The sequence below is a fragment of the Anas platyrhynchos genome, chromosome 1, assembly GCF_047663525.1.
Source record: "Anas platyrhynchos isolate ZD024472 breed Pekin duck chromosome 1, IASCAAS_PekinDuck_T2T, whole genome shotgun sequence".
Classification (NCBI taxonomy): domain Eukaryota; kingdom Metazoa; phylum Chordata; class Aves; order Anseriformes; family Anatidae; genus Anas; species Anas platyrhynchos.
This window is the reverse complement of record NC_092587.1, coordinates 193,391,784-193,408,443: the sequence shown is the minus strand read 5'-3', so window position 1 is coordinate 193,408,443 and position 16,660 is coordinate 193,391,784. Positions and strand designations below refer to the sequence as shown.

At 37.3% G+C, this 16,660-nt stretch overlaps 1 protein-coding gene and 1 long non-coding RNA gene across 4 annotated transcripts in view; one reads left to right on the top strand and one right to left on the bottom strand.

Moving 5' to 3' along the window:
* Positions 1 to 16,660, top strand: part of LOC101801794 (rho GTPase-activating protein 42) — a 168,629-nt gene that overhangs the window by 116,624 nt on the left and 35,345 nt on the right. For all 3 annotated transcript variants that reach the window (XM_072032761.1, XM_072032762.1, XM_027467816.3), the window contains 5 exons: positions 638 to 748; positions 8,276 to 8,380; positions 11,740 to 11,869; positions 15,198 to 15,298; positions 16,298 to 16,407. In XM_072032761.1, coding sequence (XP_071888862.1) covers positions 638 to 748; positions 8,276 to 8,380; positions 11,740 to 11,869; positions 15,198 to 15,298; positions 16,298 to 16,407 — 557 coding nt within the window. The remainder of the gene's footprint in view (positions 1 to 637; positions 749 to 8,275; positions 8,381 to 11,739; positions 11,870 to 15,197; positions 15,299 to 16,297; positions 16,408 to 16,660) is intronic.
* LOC140001351 (uncharacterized) lies at positions 9,077 to 12,232 on the bottom strand. Its single transcript, XR_011806535.1, has 3 exons — positions 12,093 to 12,232; positions 10,287 to 10,403; positions 9,077 to 9,874 (listed from the first exon to the last, which is right to left on the bottom strand). It is a non-coding gene; the product is annotated as an uncharacterized lncRNA (long non-coding RNA).

Sequence of the window (16,660 nt, the reverse complement as noted above, 5' to 3'; positions counted from 1 at the left end):
ATATTGCCCTGTAGTTATGGCACTGGAAAATTAAAATGTGAAACATAACTGATACATGAGGATAAGGACTTAGACATGTTTGTATTCCCAGAGCATAAGATCCATACTATGAAACAATGTTGCAAGATTTTGCTGTTAAAGACACTCTCTTTTAGAAGGAGAACAATTTCTTGAGAAGGTATTTGAAACTGAGAAATATGTATGGTTTTGGTGCATGTGATAAACATTTCAATAATTTCAATAGAAATATTAATCTTTTGGCCCTCCCTGATTTCTGTCTTGATCTCTTCTTTTTCTAAACATTCCATGTGCTACAGACGAAGTTCCCCGTGCCACCTTTCTTGTTTCCTTTGTTTCCTTTCAGCCTCTCCTCAAAAGGAGAATGTAAAAGCGCAAAAAGGAAAACAAAACAAACAAACAAAAAACACTGGGGATGAGTCATGAGGCAAAAATGTATAATGTTGACTTCTTCAGCTTACATTTAGATATTTTAAGTAGGTATTCTATTTTTTCAGGGAAAAAATGAGCCCCATAAAGATTGTAAAGTAATCTTATGAAAGATCTGTTTAATTATGGCAATATCTGTTTTAAAGCAATCATGAGTAAACTAACATCTATATTTTGTTTTGCCTTTTAGGCAGATACACAGATTGACAGAGAACATCAGAACTTCTACGAAGCATCTTTAGAATATGTTTTTAAAATTCAGGAAGTACAAGAGAAAAAGAAATTTGAATTTGTTGAACCTGTAAGTTTTATATTTTGTTCTTGCCAAATTTAGAATGCATTTATTTAAAGCTGGACATTTAATACGAAATATCTATTTTTTGTCTCTTTTTAAAGTTGTGATTACAGTTCATTTGTGTATAGAGAAGCATTAGGATCTAGGCTTGGGCATTTTCCATGGTTATTAAAGGTCTATGTAAGAGTATCGTATTTACTATGAAGTGAAATGTCAAATGACTTGGAGTGTGCCTAACATTTTAATGGGACAATATGTAATGTTTTGTCTGTGCAACACTTACTGGGTATTTCCTAATGTCATGGTTTCATGGCTGAAATTTTGAGCTAGTTCTTGGATTCATATATTCCGTATAGGCAGCATATATGTTTGTTTTTCCAAATCATATATGAAATAATGTGAAAATTCAGTTCTGTAGGATGGGTATATTTCCCTTTTGCTGGTGAAGTCATTTGTCTTTAGTTTACCATCCATAAAAAAGAAAGCATACCTTGACATGCCAAAAAGAGGAGGATGAAGTTATACGCTAAAGTCCATGTTTAGATATGGGATTTCACATCTGGGATTTCCTTCTGGACTGTACCACACCCCCAAGATACCTGCCAGGTTGATCAGAACCAGAAGCTGCTTCAGTGCAATGTGCTAGCATATTTCTATGGCATATTATTAGTATTAATACTGTTCATGTCATGGAGGACTAGCTTGCCATTTGCCTTATTTATTAGCACCTGTAGGCCTTGACAGAGAACTTCTAGTGTCGTCTGTCCCTTCCTGTTAAGCATTCTGAGCAGAGCAGAACATCGTTTGTGAAAAAGGAACATGACAAGCATAACTTTTTCTGTCTCCACACCATCTTCTAGCTCCCCTATAACTAACCGAAGCTGCACTCTTGACTGAAACAGGTTGAATTACATCTCTAACACCCAATGTCACCAAGTAGAGCGTCTCAGATGCCTTCCTCCTATGAGATGAGAATGTATTGTATAGTGAATGTTTGACATTGATGCAAACTAATGAACCTGAATTCAGCAAGCAGTACTTACAGAAATCCTATCTTTATGGCATGCAGCTGCCAAATCTTAGAGACTAAAACTTTGCTTAGATTCCTAAATAAGAACATTTTTCTACCTGTCACAGATTAATCCAGAGTGTCTCTCTCTGTCTCCTTCTGTAAAACTCTCACATCCTGGAAAAATCTAGCAATCTTGACCTAGCTCTGACCCTTGTATAGGAGACTTTATGCTCCTTTAAAGTAGTAGAAACTTGCTGTATTGAGAAGACATGGCACATCAGGAAATATTGTTGTGCAATTCTGTGTAGTAAAAGTAGGGCATCTTTCATCCTATGGGCTAGACAGAGAGGAAGAAATAAATTTAATTCTGTATATTATAGCTGGAGATACAGAGTTTTATTCTTTTGACCAAGAGCTGTCCCCACAATATGTCAGCCACCACAGCAGCAGCTATCAGTTACCAAAATGAAAGAGAGATTTATTAGTGCATCAGTGCTGATACTGAGCAGACAAGCAGGGGAGGTTGCTGGTAGACTCTGTGTTGTGGACCTGGGTATTTTTGTCACCAGATACATGCATCCAGTAGGTAAAATTTACTTAGGGTAGATCGGTTGCCATCCTGTGTTTGATCAATAGGCTGTTTGGTCCAGTGTGCTGTTTGTTATACACAGGCCATTACTTGATGTCCCAGAGGAAGGTACAGGAAAAACTGTGGTGACTGAGTACTGAGAGCCCTTGTGGGAAGTGTCTTCTGGCTCTAGTGTATATTAATTATAATCAAACTGAATATAAATAGAGCTTAAATTCTAACACCAGTTATAAAACTCTGAATTTCCAAAATTCCTACTTTTTTTGTTCCTAGTCTGTTTCATACAAAGTTTTGGAATAAAAAACATTTACTAAAACCCACAAGGCAAAGTATGCCAAGTGAAATACTGCACATCAGTAATACTATGGGATGAAGGAAAAAAAAAAGTCTTCAAAATAGACTTTGTAAAAATACCTGGTGATGTATGAAGTATGAGCATGTGCACCTAGATGCAAGCAGATAAGGACAGAGCCTAACACTTTAAAATCTGCCATCAAAAGAATTACCATATAACTCATTTTCCTCTGGGTGCTCTAAAGATGTTCAGATGTTAGAAGAAGCCAGGTTGTGTGTATATAACAGACATTCCTCCTCATGAGCTCAGCTGGTTGTGGGGCATTCTGATGCAGGTGCTGCTTAGGTCTGATTTGTCAGCACAGTGTCATGTCTCAATATAATTCTCAGTCTGACATCCTACTAGTAGACTCTTTGAAGGTTTGAAGGGAGTCTTAACAACATAAAAGAAATGGCATTAGTGTGGTAAAAGAGGAAAGTATAATGCCTATGTGGAATAGGGGCAAATTTGTCATATGAGAATAGAATTTGAAATTATCTGCTGGAGCTTCTTCCAGCATCTTCAGTTTGTCTGTGCCCAAAGATAAGGTTTCCCTGGGAAATAGACAGGGAGAGGTGGCCCAGCAAAAATTGCCAGGTGCACAGGACAATAGATTTCAGTGAGTGGAAAATGTTTCTTCCCGGAGGGCAGCAGGGAAGGACCGTGAGGCACAAGATATTAATAATTTGTACTCTGCATAGAGGATAGTGGCATTTAGTGTAGGCTTCTGCAGCTGATCGTCAGGCTCTGGGTTTCTCTGCTCTTCTGTGCCTCTTGGAGTGCTGATGTGCCTCAAGGAGCTGCTGATGTCCATGAGAGTATGAGTAACAGGTGGCTGCCTCTTTGTGACCCTCCTAGGTTTTGAGTTTTTTTCAAATAAAAGAATAAGCTTTTCATACAGGTCATTAATTTAAACTTTTTCTTATGCAAAAACAAATTAGTGTTAAAATTTACCTTGCAGTTAAAAAAAAAAAAAAAAAAAAAAAAAGAAGTGGCAATAATCTCTGCTCCTGGCCTTGCCTGTGGGGGCCCAGAGAAGGTCATCAGAAATAGTGAAGCTTTCTGAGGATGTTGTGCTTGAGAGGGAAACAAAACCTCCTACCCAGAGCTCCACCCTGCCCCTCAGTGATGCCAGGGCCTTCCTGGCCTGCAGGAATTAGGGCACAGAGTTCATACTCAGTGAGCTGAAATGTGAGGGGTCATCCGTTAACCGTCACAAAAGCCCAGGAGTGTTTATTTAAAGGGGAAAAAAAAAAAAAAAAAAAAACTGCCAGTAATTGCATGCAGTTGATCCGACTTCACTTTTTAGTCCAAAGAGACGGTGGATGTTAAACGCAATTTCTCCTTTCTTGGATTTTCTATGTTATTAACTGCATTTACTTCAATCTGATAGAGAAGTACCTTCTGGTGCTATTTACTTATAAATAAAATGAAACTGAGGAGACAGGGACTTTTTGGCTGATGTGCTGCAGGCCAAAGGTTAAATTCCTCTCCTATCCGAAACCTAAGCACAGTCTCCTTCCTGTGAGAATGAAATGACCAGGCAGTCTTGAGGTCACCAGCTCTACATAAAAATAAATAAAGTCTCAAGAAGTAGCTGGATTTTGTTTCAGGTTCTGTGTTGAAATCCTCACAGCCCTTGGATAGTGAGTAGCATTGTGTTACTGAGCTCAGTCCTTGCTTGTTGACGTGACCGATTAGGTTCTCAGAACGAGGTAACTGCAAGGTACTTGCTGCTTGTCAAACTGATGATATGAACATTACATGTGATGTTTGGTGAAATCAGTCAGCTCTTAATATATGAAGATTACCTTGAAATACATTGGATAGGAAAAAAAAGAAAAAAAAAAAAGAAGAAGAAGGGCTGTTTTTCTTTTCCATCCTTTAAAATAAATCCCTTTAAAATTATGAGCCTAGACTTAGCAACAGTGCCTCCTGTAACACCAGCAGGAAGAAAACCTCACTGTGAGTACAAGCCTGGGGTAAAAGTCCTTGGCTTTTAAATCTCCTCCATGCAATGCTATAGCTATGCCTGTGGTGATGGAAATGGTTAGGAAAATACCCCACAGCATAGGCACTAGGTGCTTTCTGTCCCCCTGTTCTTCCACCACTAGTGGAACATAAGTAGCAGCAAATACCATCCTCAGTATCAGTTGTTTCAACAGAACTTGAATAAACTGGAGTAGAACTTGCATAAAACAAGCACGTTTTTACTTTTCTTTTATTATTCCTCTTTTTCGAAGTGCTCAGAGAGTATTTGACCAGGAGATTCTCAAGGCCAGACCCTCTGCAATGCACAAGTGCCAGAATAGCTGAACAGGACTTTCACTAAAATACATTCTGATTTTTCTGTGGTGGTGTTGTTTTTTTTTGTTGTTGTTTTGTTTTGTTGTTTGTTTTTTTTTTTTGCTCTGGTTGTTTTGTTTTTTCTTTTTCTTTCTAATAAATTCATCTTTGCTGCCATCTAGTGCTAAATCTTTTCCTTCCCAGTATTTTCCCATGCACTCAGTAAAAGCTGTTTGTAGAATGGAAGCTGGTTTTCTTTCAGTATTCAAGATGAAATTTAAACAGTTTGTAGTTATGTTCTTCAGAAATGCGTTTTAAAATGATCTTTAAAATTCAGGTATCAGCTGACATGCTGCATCTTTCTACCACTAGCTCTTTTACTGAAATTTTAGTGTGCCTAAACAGCCTGCTCTGGCTGCAGTTTTGGTGGGGGCTCACAGTACTCCTGCAGTTCTGGTAAAAGGGATGCTTAGCACTGAACTCATAATTACACATCAAGTTAATCCCCTTCATTTTTTACTCAAACAAGTTTGAGTAAGCACAGGAATAATTATGCAGCTGTATCTGAAGGGGCTGTGGTTGGGTACATGATGACTAACTGGATCTGGACTATGAGCCGGGGCTTTGCACAGCTGGAGTCAGAGCAGAGTTTTAACTATAATTTATTATTTGTTTTAGACTTTATTCATAAAGAAATGAAAATAGTTTTTCTTTTTAAAGAGTTAGAATTACATTATAAACCTTAAAATTATAGAACTTCTTATAACAGTTTACGTAATAGGAGCTTTTTAAGATAAATTGTCATATTCGGACCTTCCTCGGAATGACTTGAATAACAAGTAAGGGACTTTCAGGACCAGTCATTAGCTGAGATAATGCTTTCTGCTGGGCAGATGGTCATTTAAACTTGAGAAGATTTATCCAAGATGTGGAGCTTTCTGCTGGGTTGCCTATGTTGTTTCTTTGGTAGTGGGTTGTGGTTCAGGACCTCACACCCATTGTAGAGGACCATTGGCTTTTATGCCCAAGGATTTTCTCAGTTCTTCAGGCTCTGTGATGCCATAGTTTTATCTCATCCTACGGTATCAGTAAAAAACAAGGGGGAAGTCCTTCACCCAGCCATGCCTTCACACTTTTATTTATGCAGTACTGATGGTCTGTAAACCAAAAGATGTTTTAACTTTCTAATGCAGCAGAAGAACTGGCTTTCTGAGTCAGAGGTACGCTCACTGTAGGGCTCAGTGACCAGGGATGGAAGAAGGATGTGAGGGGCACATGATGAAGCCGAATGGGGAAAGAGAGAAGGGAACGTAATGGGAGAGTAAGATTTTGGTCCAGTAGCAGCAAGTCATCATTTTAGCTCCCCTGCCCAGTGACCTGTGTCCTTCATCTCTCATCCTTCAAGCTGCTGCAGTTTCCATGTTAAAGCATGTGAAATGTCTTGCTTTGCTGGGGAATTGATGGGGCTCTGAAATTGCAAAACATTATTTTAGCTATTCCATTGAAATACAAATGTTTCATTAGTGTTAATCTCAGTGAGGGAACAACGCGGAGGGCTGCTGAACAAGGGTCACGGAGTGATGTGATAGGGAGGGATCACAAAATCAGTGATGTTATGTGATATCAACGACCTTGAGAGGGGTCACCTCCAGCACTTACAGGTTAGTAAGGAAATGCCTACAAGGCAGCATTATGGAGAAATCCACCAAACATCTTCTGGGAACACAACAGGCAGCTCTTGGTGTCCCTGCTTGAGCAGGGGGTTGGACCAGATGGACCCAGAGGTCCCTTCCTACCTCAACAGTTCTGTGATTCTGTCAGTAGAAAAGAGGGAGGCAGAACAACTTAATTACGTTTCTGCAAGTAAGGATGAGTGTAAATTTAAAGAAAATACAAACTTTGTAAAAGACTCATTTTTTAAGCTTTTACATTTACAATAATTTATGGCACTGGTAACTCAAAGCAAAGTGCATTAAATACGAATGATGGGATTTTTGTTGCCTGAGTCTAGGCTACTTCAGTAGTTGGTGGAGAGAGGCAAATGTGTCTGTTGGATCTTTCAACCTCTCCTGAGAAAGAAGTCTGAGGAAGGAATCAGGAGTATGCTTTAGAATACCTGTGGTTTTTTACTGGTTTAAGAGACAGCCTAGACTATCTGTTACTTAGCTGAGATGATTATCTTTGCAATGGCTGTAATATAATCAGATAAATCTATCCTGTTTATTAAAGCTTTTGTTACTGTACATCAAAGTTAATAGCTCATTTTTTTTAATTTTTTTTTCTTTACTTGGATGTATGTAAGCTAAATTTATATGTAAAGGGAAACATTCCATAATAAAAAATTAAATGCTTGTTATTTAATAGTAGGTAAGACAACTTTATGCAAAATGTATTTCTTTTTAATTTAGAACAGAATAAGTAAGTTAGAATTATCAACTTACAGTTCTATAAACTTAAAGTTAAGTTTTAAAGTTTGAAACTTAAAAAAAAAAATTAAAACTTTTAAAAAAAAGTTTTAAACTTTTAAAACTTAATAGATGGTAGGAATGCATTCACTCAACCACTAAAATAAGCCTTCTGAAAATATACTTGCACTTTTTACTACTTAAGCATTATTTTAGAACAAACTTCAAAAAGAATTTTCAGCTGGATAGTACAGACTTCAGCTGTTCTGTTGGAGTCAGTTGCAGACATACCAGATAGAATTCACATTTTGGTCAGAGCAGGAAGAAATAGTCTGGACTTCTTGTGTTGTATTAAGCTGTCCAAAACTTATCTTCAAGAGTCTCATTTGTGAAAAATAGGTCATAGCCCATTCAATTACTATGAAGAAAATGAAAACATATTTCTAAGAGTAATAGAAGAAAAAAACCTTGAACTCTGAAACTATGAGCTTGGAAAATTCACACCATCAGCTGAAATATTGGACAAAATGACTGGGATTGTGAATTAAATTATTATAGAAATGACAACTGCATGAGGCAAAAGCCCTTTTAACACCTCTCTTTCTTAAGGTCTGACCACTGTTTTCTTGCTCAGCAAACCATTGCTATTGCAAGTAATGAAAGCTCAGAGTGTTCTAGGAGCTAAAACATGGGATGTTTTTGCTGAAGGTTTGCCATCTTTTGCTGCAGAAAACAACTGAAAATCAGCTGTCCTAAGTTTTTGCTTTCTAATTTAAACTAATTTTTCACTATCATTGGCAGTACCTATATCTTATTTGTAAGTTAGTGTATGTCCTGTTATCATTGTGTTATTTAGCATTAAGAGCATGTTAAAAATCTGTAATGCTATTCAATTTTACCTTTTCAGCTCTTGGCTTTTCTTCAAGGATTATTTACATTTTACCATGAAGGATATGAACTGGCTCAGGAGTTTGCACCATACAAGCAGCAGCTGCAGTTCAATTTGCAGAACGTAAGGATAGTTTGTATTTACATCATTTTATTTGCTAAATTAATTTCAGGATACTAAAGTAGCCTCATATAGCACTTTTTTTTTTTAAACTGTAAATATGATGATGTTTTAATGAGCTGAAATCAAATTAATATATATAATTGATTAATATATGATATAATTGATTTTTTGCTAAGGTTAATGTAGTGAAGATGCTGGTCAACAAAGAACTCTGGAAAATTCAATCTTCATGTAGTTAATTTGTGATTTGCAGGTCAAAATTTTGGGTGTGAAAACCAGAAAAGCAGAATAGTCAAGTTTCAATTAAAAAAATAAAATAAATAAAAAACATAAGATTAGTTCATATAGGTTTAAATGTGTACATTTGCTTGAGAGTGGGGCCTGACTTTTGGAGTAAATATCCCAGAAATGCTTCAGCTGGTACAGAATGATACTGTTTGTTTCTTGAAGACTGCGGATTGCCATGAAAAACTTGTCCTACTGTCCAGTAGCTTCCCACTGTGCATAAAGAAAGCTCAGGAAGCCGTGCTCTCACTATGCTCTGGATTTACGTTGTTTTCCTTGGAGGATTGGTAAGACCTTCCTCCATGGCGGGCAGCTCTTGTGAGCATAAAGTTCCACTGAAAGAAAAGATCTGCTGTAGAGTGCTCACGATTGAACTGGTGAATCTTTTACTGGAGATTGGTCTGAATTTGAGAGTAAGATTAATCATGCCCAAAAATTCCGTAGCTTTCAGGAATAACAAAAAAAAAAAAAAAAAACACATACTTTTTCACGCATCATAACTACTTCATACAGCCGTATAATTATTTGGCTATGTACATTTTTCATGAAAAGTAACTTCAAAGTAAAGATGAAATGAAAATAATTGTGAAGAGACGTCATTAAATGACTCCAAGTGCTATTTTTTTGGGAGTGGCTCCATTTCTTTTCCATTTCAGTCTTTCAAGAAAACGTATCTAACAATTCTGTGTAGCTGCTCTGGATTCAGAGAAGCTACAAGGTTGAGAACATCTGACATCAGCTTCTGTGGGTAGCACCTTAGCTTTTGTGCTTAGAAAGTATGAAACAGGTCTGGGAGTGCATGCACACCTCAATGTGTCCAGATCATCTGCTGGCCCCTGTGGGTTACTGGAAGTTAAAATAATGACATTTTCCCTCTAGCATCTTGCTGTTGCAGAGGTATATTGCAGAGGTATGTTTGCTTAGTGTTGGAAGACAGTACTGCCTTAGCACTGTTAATGTAAATCTGTATTCTGTATTCCAGGTTTCACTGCAGTTCTCTGTAGTCCTTTCCCTTTTACAGCTGTTGTTGGCATGTGGGTGTAGATCCCATTTAAACTGCTTCTTGAGGAAATCAGACAAAACCTCCTAGTTGATTGACCTTTTCCTCTGCGATCAAAATGTAAACGTTCTCTGACTGTAGAGCCTCTCAGCCTCTTCTCCTTTCGAACTAAATTATGTATTTGCTGCATTTCTTTCACTGCGGAGACTCTATGATAAAGGCACAAGGGGTCAGTGTTGTTGCACAGCTCAGTTTCAGTGAAAAATGTGCTTCAGTTCAGAGACTGATTTACTTTAATGTGACAAGTCCTGATAGGAGCATTAGTCCACAGCACAGACCATAACTGGCATCGTAAGTCCATATGTTAGTATGTTCTATGCAGTAGAAATGAAATTCTTAAAGGATTTTTTTTTCAATTTCAATGTTAATTAAGAAATAGGTAAACAGATTATCTTGTTAAATAGTATTTAAGTACAACTTCAGTGTGTAAATAGGCTGCAGAGGTAGTGGGAAATGTAAAGTTGAGCAGTAGGAGCAACCTATTATAATATTTTTAAAATATGTTTATACATGAGACAAACATATATGTATATAAAAACTGACCTACAGTATATTGCTTACCAATATTACACAGAAGTTTGGATTCTGGCTCCAGATCTGGGTCCACATCTGCTTTTTGTCAGCTGGGCTATCTATTGACTTGTCACTCAGCATCACCCAACCTCATAATGATGAGCTCTATTTTTTGGAGGGAGAGACAAAAACACTGAGGAGAGTATTCAGGGAAAATTGTGTTCAGGCTGGCTATTGTAGCTGTCAGAGGTACCCCTCTCCATTGCATTGGGTGTTATGGTCTTGCAGAATTGTTGAATTCTGCTTCTATTCATAAAATCTTCCTACGGATTAGAGTAGCAGCAGTAAAAACAGGAGGAGCAGAGTAGTGGCAGACCCTGCCCAGCTATTAACATGTCTACTGTGTTTTCGTACAACCTGGTGTCATCTTCACTGTGACATCTGTGACACAGAATGTCCCACAAAATGAGGGGAAGTATTCACCAGTATATAAAGTCCAAACAATGTCTTCCTGATTAGTTGGGAGTAGATTCCATAAGACAACTTTGCAAAATGATTTTGCAAAAGCATCACAAAGATTTATTCTGTTTCCTGTAGTAACAAAGTGTTCAACATCTCCTATATCAGTAGCAATCTATCAAATCTCTGGCACTTCATAATAATTCTCCTCTGCTACACCACGTTAGTGTGTAGAGGGAAATCCTGGCCCCAGTGAATTCAACAGAAAAAAATGTTAATTTACATGCACATTAGTAAATATGAATTACTCACCTTTGTACTTGCTCAGCCAGCTGCCTGGTAACATGCACAATATTTACGGCAGAAACAGTGTTTCCAGGCTTATGGCACACTTGTGCCACTTGTGACTTGTTTTTTACCTAACATAATTATATTAATCTTAATTGTGGTTTACACAGTTCTGTCAAAAATTGTTAATGACAGTGCTCTGACTACCCTGAGTGTCAGCAGCCATGGTATTACTGCAGGTATGGACAACGGTCTTCTGAAACGTATTGCTTCCACGTGTGAGACTGCAAATGTCTAGAGGCATTAGCCTTGCATTAAGCCAAACCAGTACTTTGTTCTGAACTGTACTTTTAGTGGTTCAGTGAAGCTTGGGGTTACGCTATCAGCACCTTCTAGTTTAGCCTGCATTTTGTCTCGAGTACACACAGAAAAAGAATGCATCTCTCTGCAAAATACTGCGTAAGTAAACATGAAGAGACAAAATGGCATCCTTTCTGTGGTTAGCTACCTGCAGACTTATGTGCTTAAACTGAGTTCTTCATTGCTGTGTTTTTCCCAGGCTTCTCGAGCAACAAATAATATTATTCTTGCACCCATTTTCCTTTTATATCTACCGTAAACACTTCTGTTGTTCTCCATTTGCAGCAATCTCACTCCTTGTCATTATGAGTAATTAGTTTTTCGTTTAATCATTGTTTTTGTGCTTGCATGAAATTATGTGGATTGATTTTTTTGTTTGTTTTTGGGGTGTTAGACCCGGAATAACTTTGAAAGCACGAGGCAGGAAGTGGAGAGACTCATGCAAAGAATGAAGTCTGCCAACCAGGATTACAGACCACCGAGTCAGTGGACAATGGAGGGCTATCTCTACGTGCAGGAAAAACGTGAGTAAAGCAGATGTACCATTTAATTTGATTTGAAAGACACAGCAATGCTGAGGAAGGCACAACAAGGATGAGAAAATGATTTAGTTAGGATAAAGCAACAGCTCTGTGTTTGAATGTCTGCAGACCTCTCCTATTTTTGCTTCCTGAAAGAAAGGTGCAAAGAAAAAGAAGTGTTTGACACTTCAAAAAGCACTCAGAGTAGCTAAGGCTACTGACCCACCTGTAAGCATCTCGTCTCCTGCTTCCTGGGTCTTTGTGGGTAGGTCTCTGCTTGGGTAGTAACCCCAAGTTACTGGCAGTAACTCAGCAGTAAATTTGTCAAAGTCCCCTTGCACACAGCTCTGTCTGGCTGCCTTTCTCCTTACTGCAGAACTACAAGCACTTAGGTCTACTTTGGGCTACTGCTGTAGCTCCACCCTGCCAAACCCTTCTGTCTCTTCAGCTTTCTCTGCCTGAACAAGCTCTATAGTTCACCTGGCAAGAACAACCTCCACCTTTTACCTGTCATCTCTGCTGACCCAGGCACTGTAAATGAGCATGCACATAATAGAAAACAAAGGTGTGAGAAGAAAATATATCCAAATACAGTCTGCCACAGCTTCAAAATAGTTGCAAACCTGCACCTAATTATTATTCATGTCATCAGAAGTATCTGCTGCCACTCTAAATCATATAGAAGACCAAGCCAAATTAGCTGCATTAGACAAGGGTTATTCAAAATTCTTAATAAAATGTTTTTCAGTGTGTGGGTTAACCAGATGTATTTATTAATTTCTTTGATGTGAAATCTGCCAGATGCTGGAAAAGTATGTAACAATGTTTTGAGATAGTGTGTATGTGCTCTTGCAAGTTTGACGTTCATTCAAAAGTGATCAAATACTACTTTGTACTTGATTTCTCAATCTAAAAATAAATAGAAGGCATCTGGACGTAGAATTGCCTTGTGGGACTTGTCTCCACTTAACCTCAGTTTTGAGGGTATCTTCTTCTTCACTGCTCCTCCTTCACTGCCCCTCCTTTAGACGATAACTCAAGAGACTGCATGGAATTATAGTTAATTGATTTTCCAGATGACATCATGAAATTACTCTTTATGCCGTATGTGAGCTAAAATAAAGAAGCTCAGTGCTTATCATAGTTAACCTCAGCCACTTTTACCTTCAGTAGCACTGAAAGCTTGAAGAAGACCCTCTATGTTTTAATTGAGTAATAATCTTAAATGAAACCTGTGTTAAGTGGAAATTACATTGAGCCTTGTTAATGGGGGGAAGGACAAAAGGAGTGAAGCACTGGGCACATGCTGTGCTTCATTAAATAGTGAGAGGCCAACTTGACATCCTCCTACTGAAAAGATACTTGTTCATTAGTGTATTCTGGAGTAAGAGTAACAGGATCTGTAATCCGTGTGTCAGAGGGGAAGGTACTAATTGTGTATTTCCTTGTCATGCGGGTTGACTTTCCTGCAAACAGCATCCCATAGGCTTTTGCCAAATTATGGACAACACGCTTAAATGTTCACTATTCTTGAAAGAGAAAGTAAATTCTGTGTATTTTTATTACTGGTATTTGTGTTGGTAAATATATATTTTGAAAAAGTGGCAGTAGGCTATAAATCACTTCTTTCAGATGGACAGTCGTGTAATGTTATTAAAGTTAAAACTTAGGTGTCTGGCTACAATTTTTTAATTAAAAAAAAAAAAAAAAGACTTCTAAACTCATTTAAAACTGCTTTGAGATGGCTTATTCTTCTAAAAGAGCTAAATAAGTGGAACTGTACTCGGACACTGAGACCAGCTTGCTCTAGATATCCCATGTTCCTTGTTAAATTTCTTATTGGCAAAATTTGGGGATAAGGGTCTAAGTTACCTACGTCCATGTGTTATCTACTGAGCACGAGTGCTTCCAGTACAATTTCATGTCAGTGCAGGCATAGCCATGATGTTCTGGCCCAAGGCGCTGCAGTCACACTGCAAAAAACTTGAATTATCCTGTCTCCTGCAGTGCAACACTCCTTTAGATGTGTCTGTGAGATTCAGGGATCTTATCCAAAAAATATTGGAGACTTTTTCTGTGCTAGGATATGGAGAGAATTCTGGAAATGGGAGGATTTACTTTGTCCTCACAGCAAAGAACTGTAGGTAATCCAGGCATTATAAGGGCCTGTACCTAATCTAAGTTAGAAGCCAAAGTTTAAAGTACCATTGTGCTTCAGTTCAAGGGGGCTTTCTGTTTACATTTGCTAGAGGTTCACAGCAATGCCTGAGCAAAGGCATCAGAAATCAGATTTTGCAGTCGGATTAAGTACTGTGGTGTGACCTCTCCAGGATAAAGGATGCTCCACTTAATCTGGGGATCATTGTAGATTTCATGTATGGCTAGCTAAATCAAAGACAAGTGAATTCCGAAGTACATAAGCTCACAATACCATTAGATAATGTAATTGTCAGTTTGTGGACTGTTTTGACCATTTATTCTTCTCTGTGTGCCAAAATAAATGTGTTTTCATTTTTGAAAGTATGACCCTGTAGTCCTTATCTCTGACCATGGCCAATTCTCTTAGCGATCAGCCTTCTTTTCAGACTCTGGGCCACTGTTATACCCACCTCTTCCCTGGCAGAACACCATTCCAAGGGATAAAAGGCCAGTGTTTTCTTGCTGAAAGTGCCATCTTCAGCATTTTACCCCTTGTCTCTAAACCACTATTGTTTTAGTGCACAGTTACTTTTCCTTTCCATTCTTGTAATAGAATCATCCTCCAGTGTTCAACTACATAAGATTAACTCTATATGTGAGCCATTGCCATTTTATACAATGTCCTAAAGATAACAGGTAGCAGAATAAAGATCCTATGATGTTACCAAAAGCATGTTACCTTTAACAAGAGCTCTGAAAGTAAAGGAAAATATATTCTGTTTTCATGAGTTTGTCCAATTTTCTGAGTCTGCTACTAGATTTAAGTTTTCCTTCAAAGAAAGAATGTAATAGTGAATCTTAGTGCTTTACTTCTGTTGATAAAAATCTTTAGCTGTACTTCGTAAGCACAATAATCTTCAAGATCTGCTTCTATCTGTCTATCCTATCAAAATGCTGTTACCTATCTAGTTGCTAAAGAAAATCAGTCTGCTCGAACATCAAGCAGAGATAGATGAAAATTAGACCTGAATATGTTCAAATCCAAAAATAAGAATATTTTTAATGTATTTATTATTTTGTATGCTACATATGGATACTGTTACATTTCATCTATGTGTTGTATTTAATTCCAAATTAAATAGTGATAAAATACCAAAACAATTATTTCTAATACTGTCTCTCTTTAATTTAGGACCACTTGGATTTACATGGGTAAAACATTACTGCACTTATGATAAAGGAACAAAAACATTTACAATGAGCATAGCTGAAACAAAATCTGGTGGAAAAGTGGTGAGTCTTTAGCACATACATGAACTATATACTTCAAGTATTCAGGAAGCCTTAAAAGAAAAAGATTTGGTGGAAGGAGTTTAAAGCTATTTTCATACATGAAGCAGTATATATTTTATATGCATGCACAAAATATTTAAATAATAATATTTCTTATATAACATTATGAACCACATATTAAATAATTCCTCTAATATAGTAGTTCCAAAAACGTAGGAAAGCAATCACATTTACACAGTAGTAGAATGGATGAGGTTTGAAAGTGCTCTAGAGGTTGTTTATTTTGGTCACCATGCTAAACAAGATATGCGAATATTTCCATGATATTTAGAACAATATCCATTGTTCTTCCCTCATCCACTGAGCTATCTGTCACGTTGTAGTTGGCTATCAGGTTGGTCCTGCATGATCCTTCCCTTCATAAATTCCTGCTGACTACTCCCAAACTCCTCCTTGTTCTTAGTATGTTTGGAAATGGTTTCTGGTTGCACCCATCTGTAGTTCCCTGGGTCCTCCTCCTTGCCATTCTTGAAGATGGAAGTGACATTTACTTTCTGCCACCTCTAAGAACCAACCCTTGCCAATTACCACAGCATTTCAAACATTATCAAGAATAGCTTCACCATGACAGTAGTCAGAACTATGAGTTGGCCAACTTTATATTTTCATCTACATGTGACAGAAGTATATTATACTTGTTTTAACGTACAGCATTCAATCATATATGCAAGTATTTGTGAAGTTTTGAAGTTAAGGAGCTCTCTGAAGTATAATATTACTTAAATAACAAATAATATAAAAATACAAAAAAAAATGATAGAAAGCAATTAAATGTAGTCTCTGTATATAGAAAAATTACCGTAAATGTTCATAAATATTCTTAAGCCCCAATTTAAGGCATGTTTTTTTGGGACTGTTCATACGGTTAAATTTAACATTTGGAGCCTGTATCAACATACTACCTGTACTAATTTTGTTTTGTTCTGTTTTGTTTTATAGAATGGCCTTGTCACAAGCTCACCAGAAATATTCAAGCTAAAATCTTGCATCAGGAGAAAGACTGATTCAATTGACAAACGGTTCTGTTTTGATATTGAAGTATTTGAGAGGTGTGAATTCTTTTTGTTACGTTAACAAATTAAATATAAATAAGAAATAAAGCACTCGCAACCAATATATATTAATTACACTTACAACAGGGACATATATTTCTCAATATGCTTGCATCCACACAAACCTGGCTTTCAAGACCTACTACAAGACAAGATTCTTTGTGTTTACACATCTGTTCATATAATTTTGGGAGTAAAGATTGAAATTGTTTCCCTCATTCCTTCACTGGTTCCCATGAATATTTTTCTA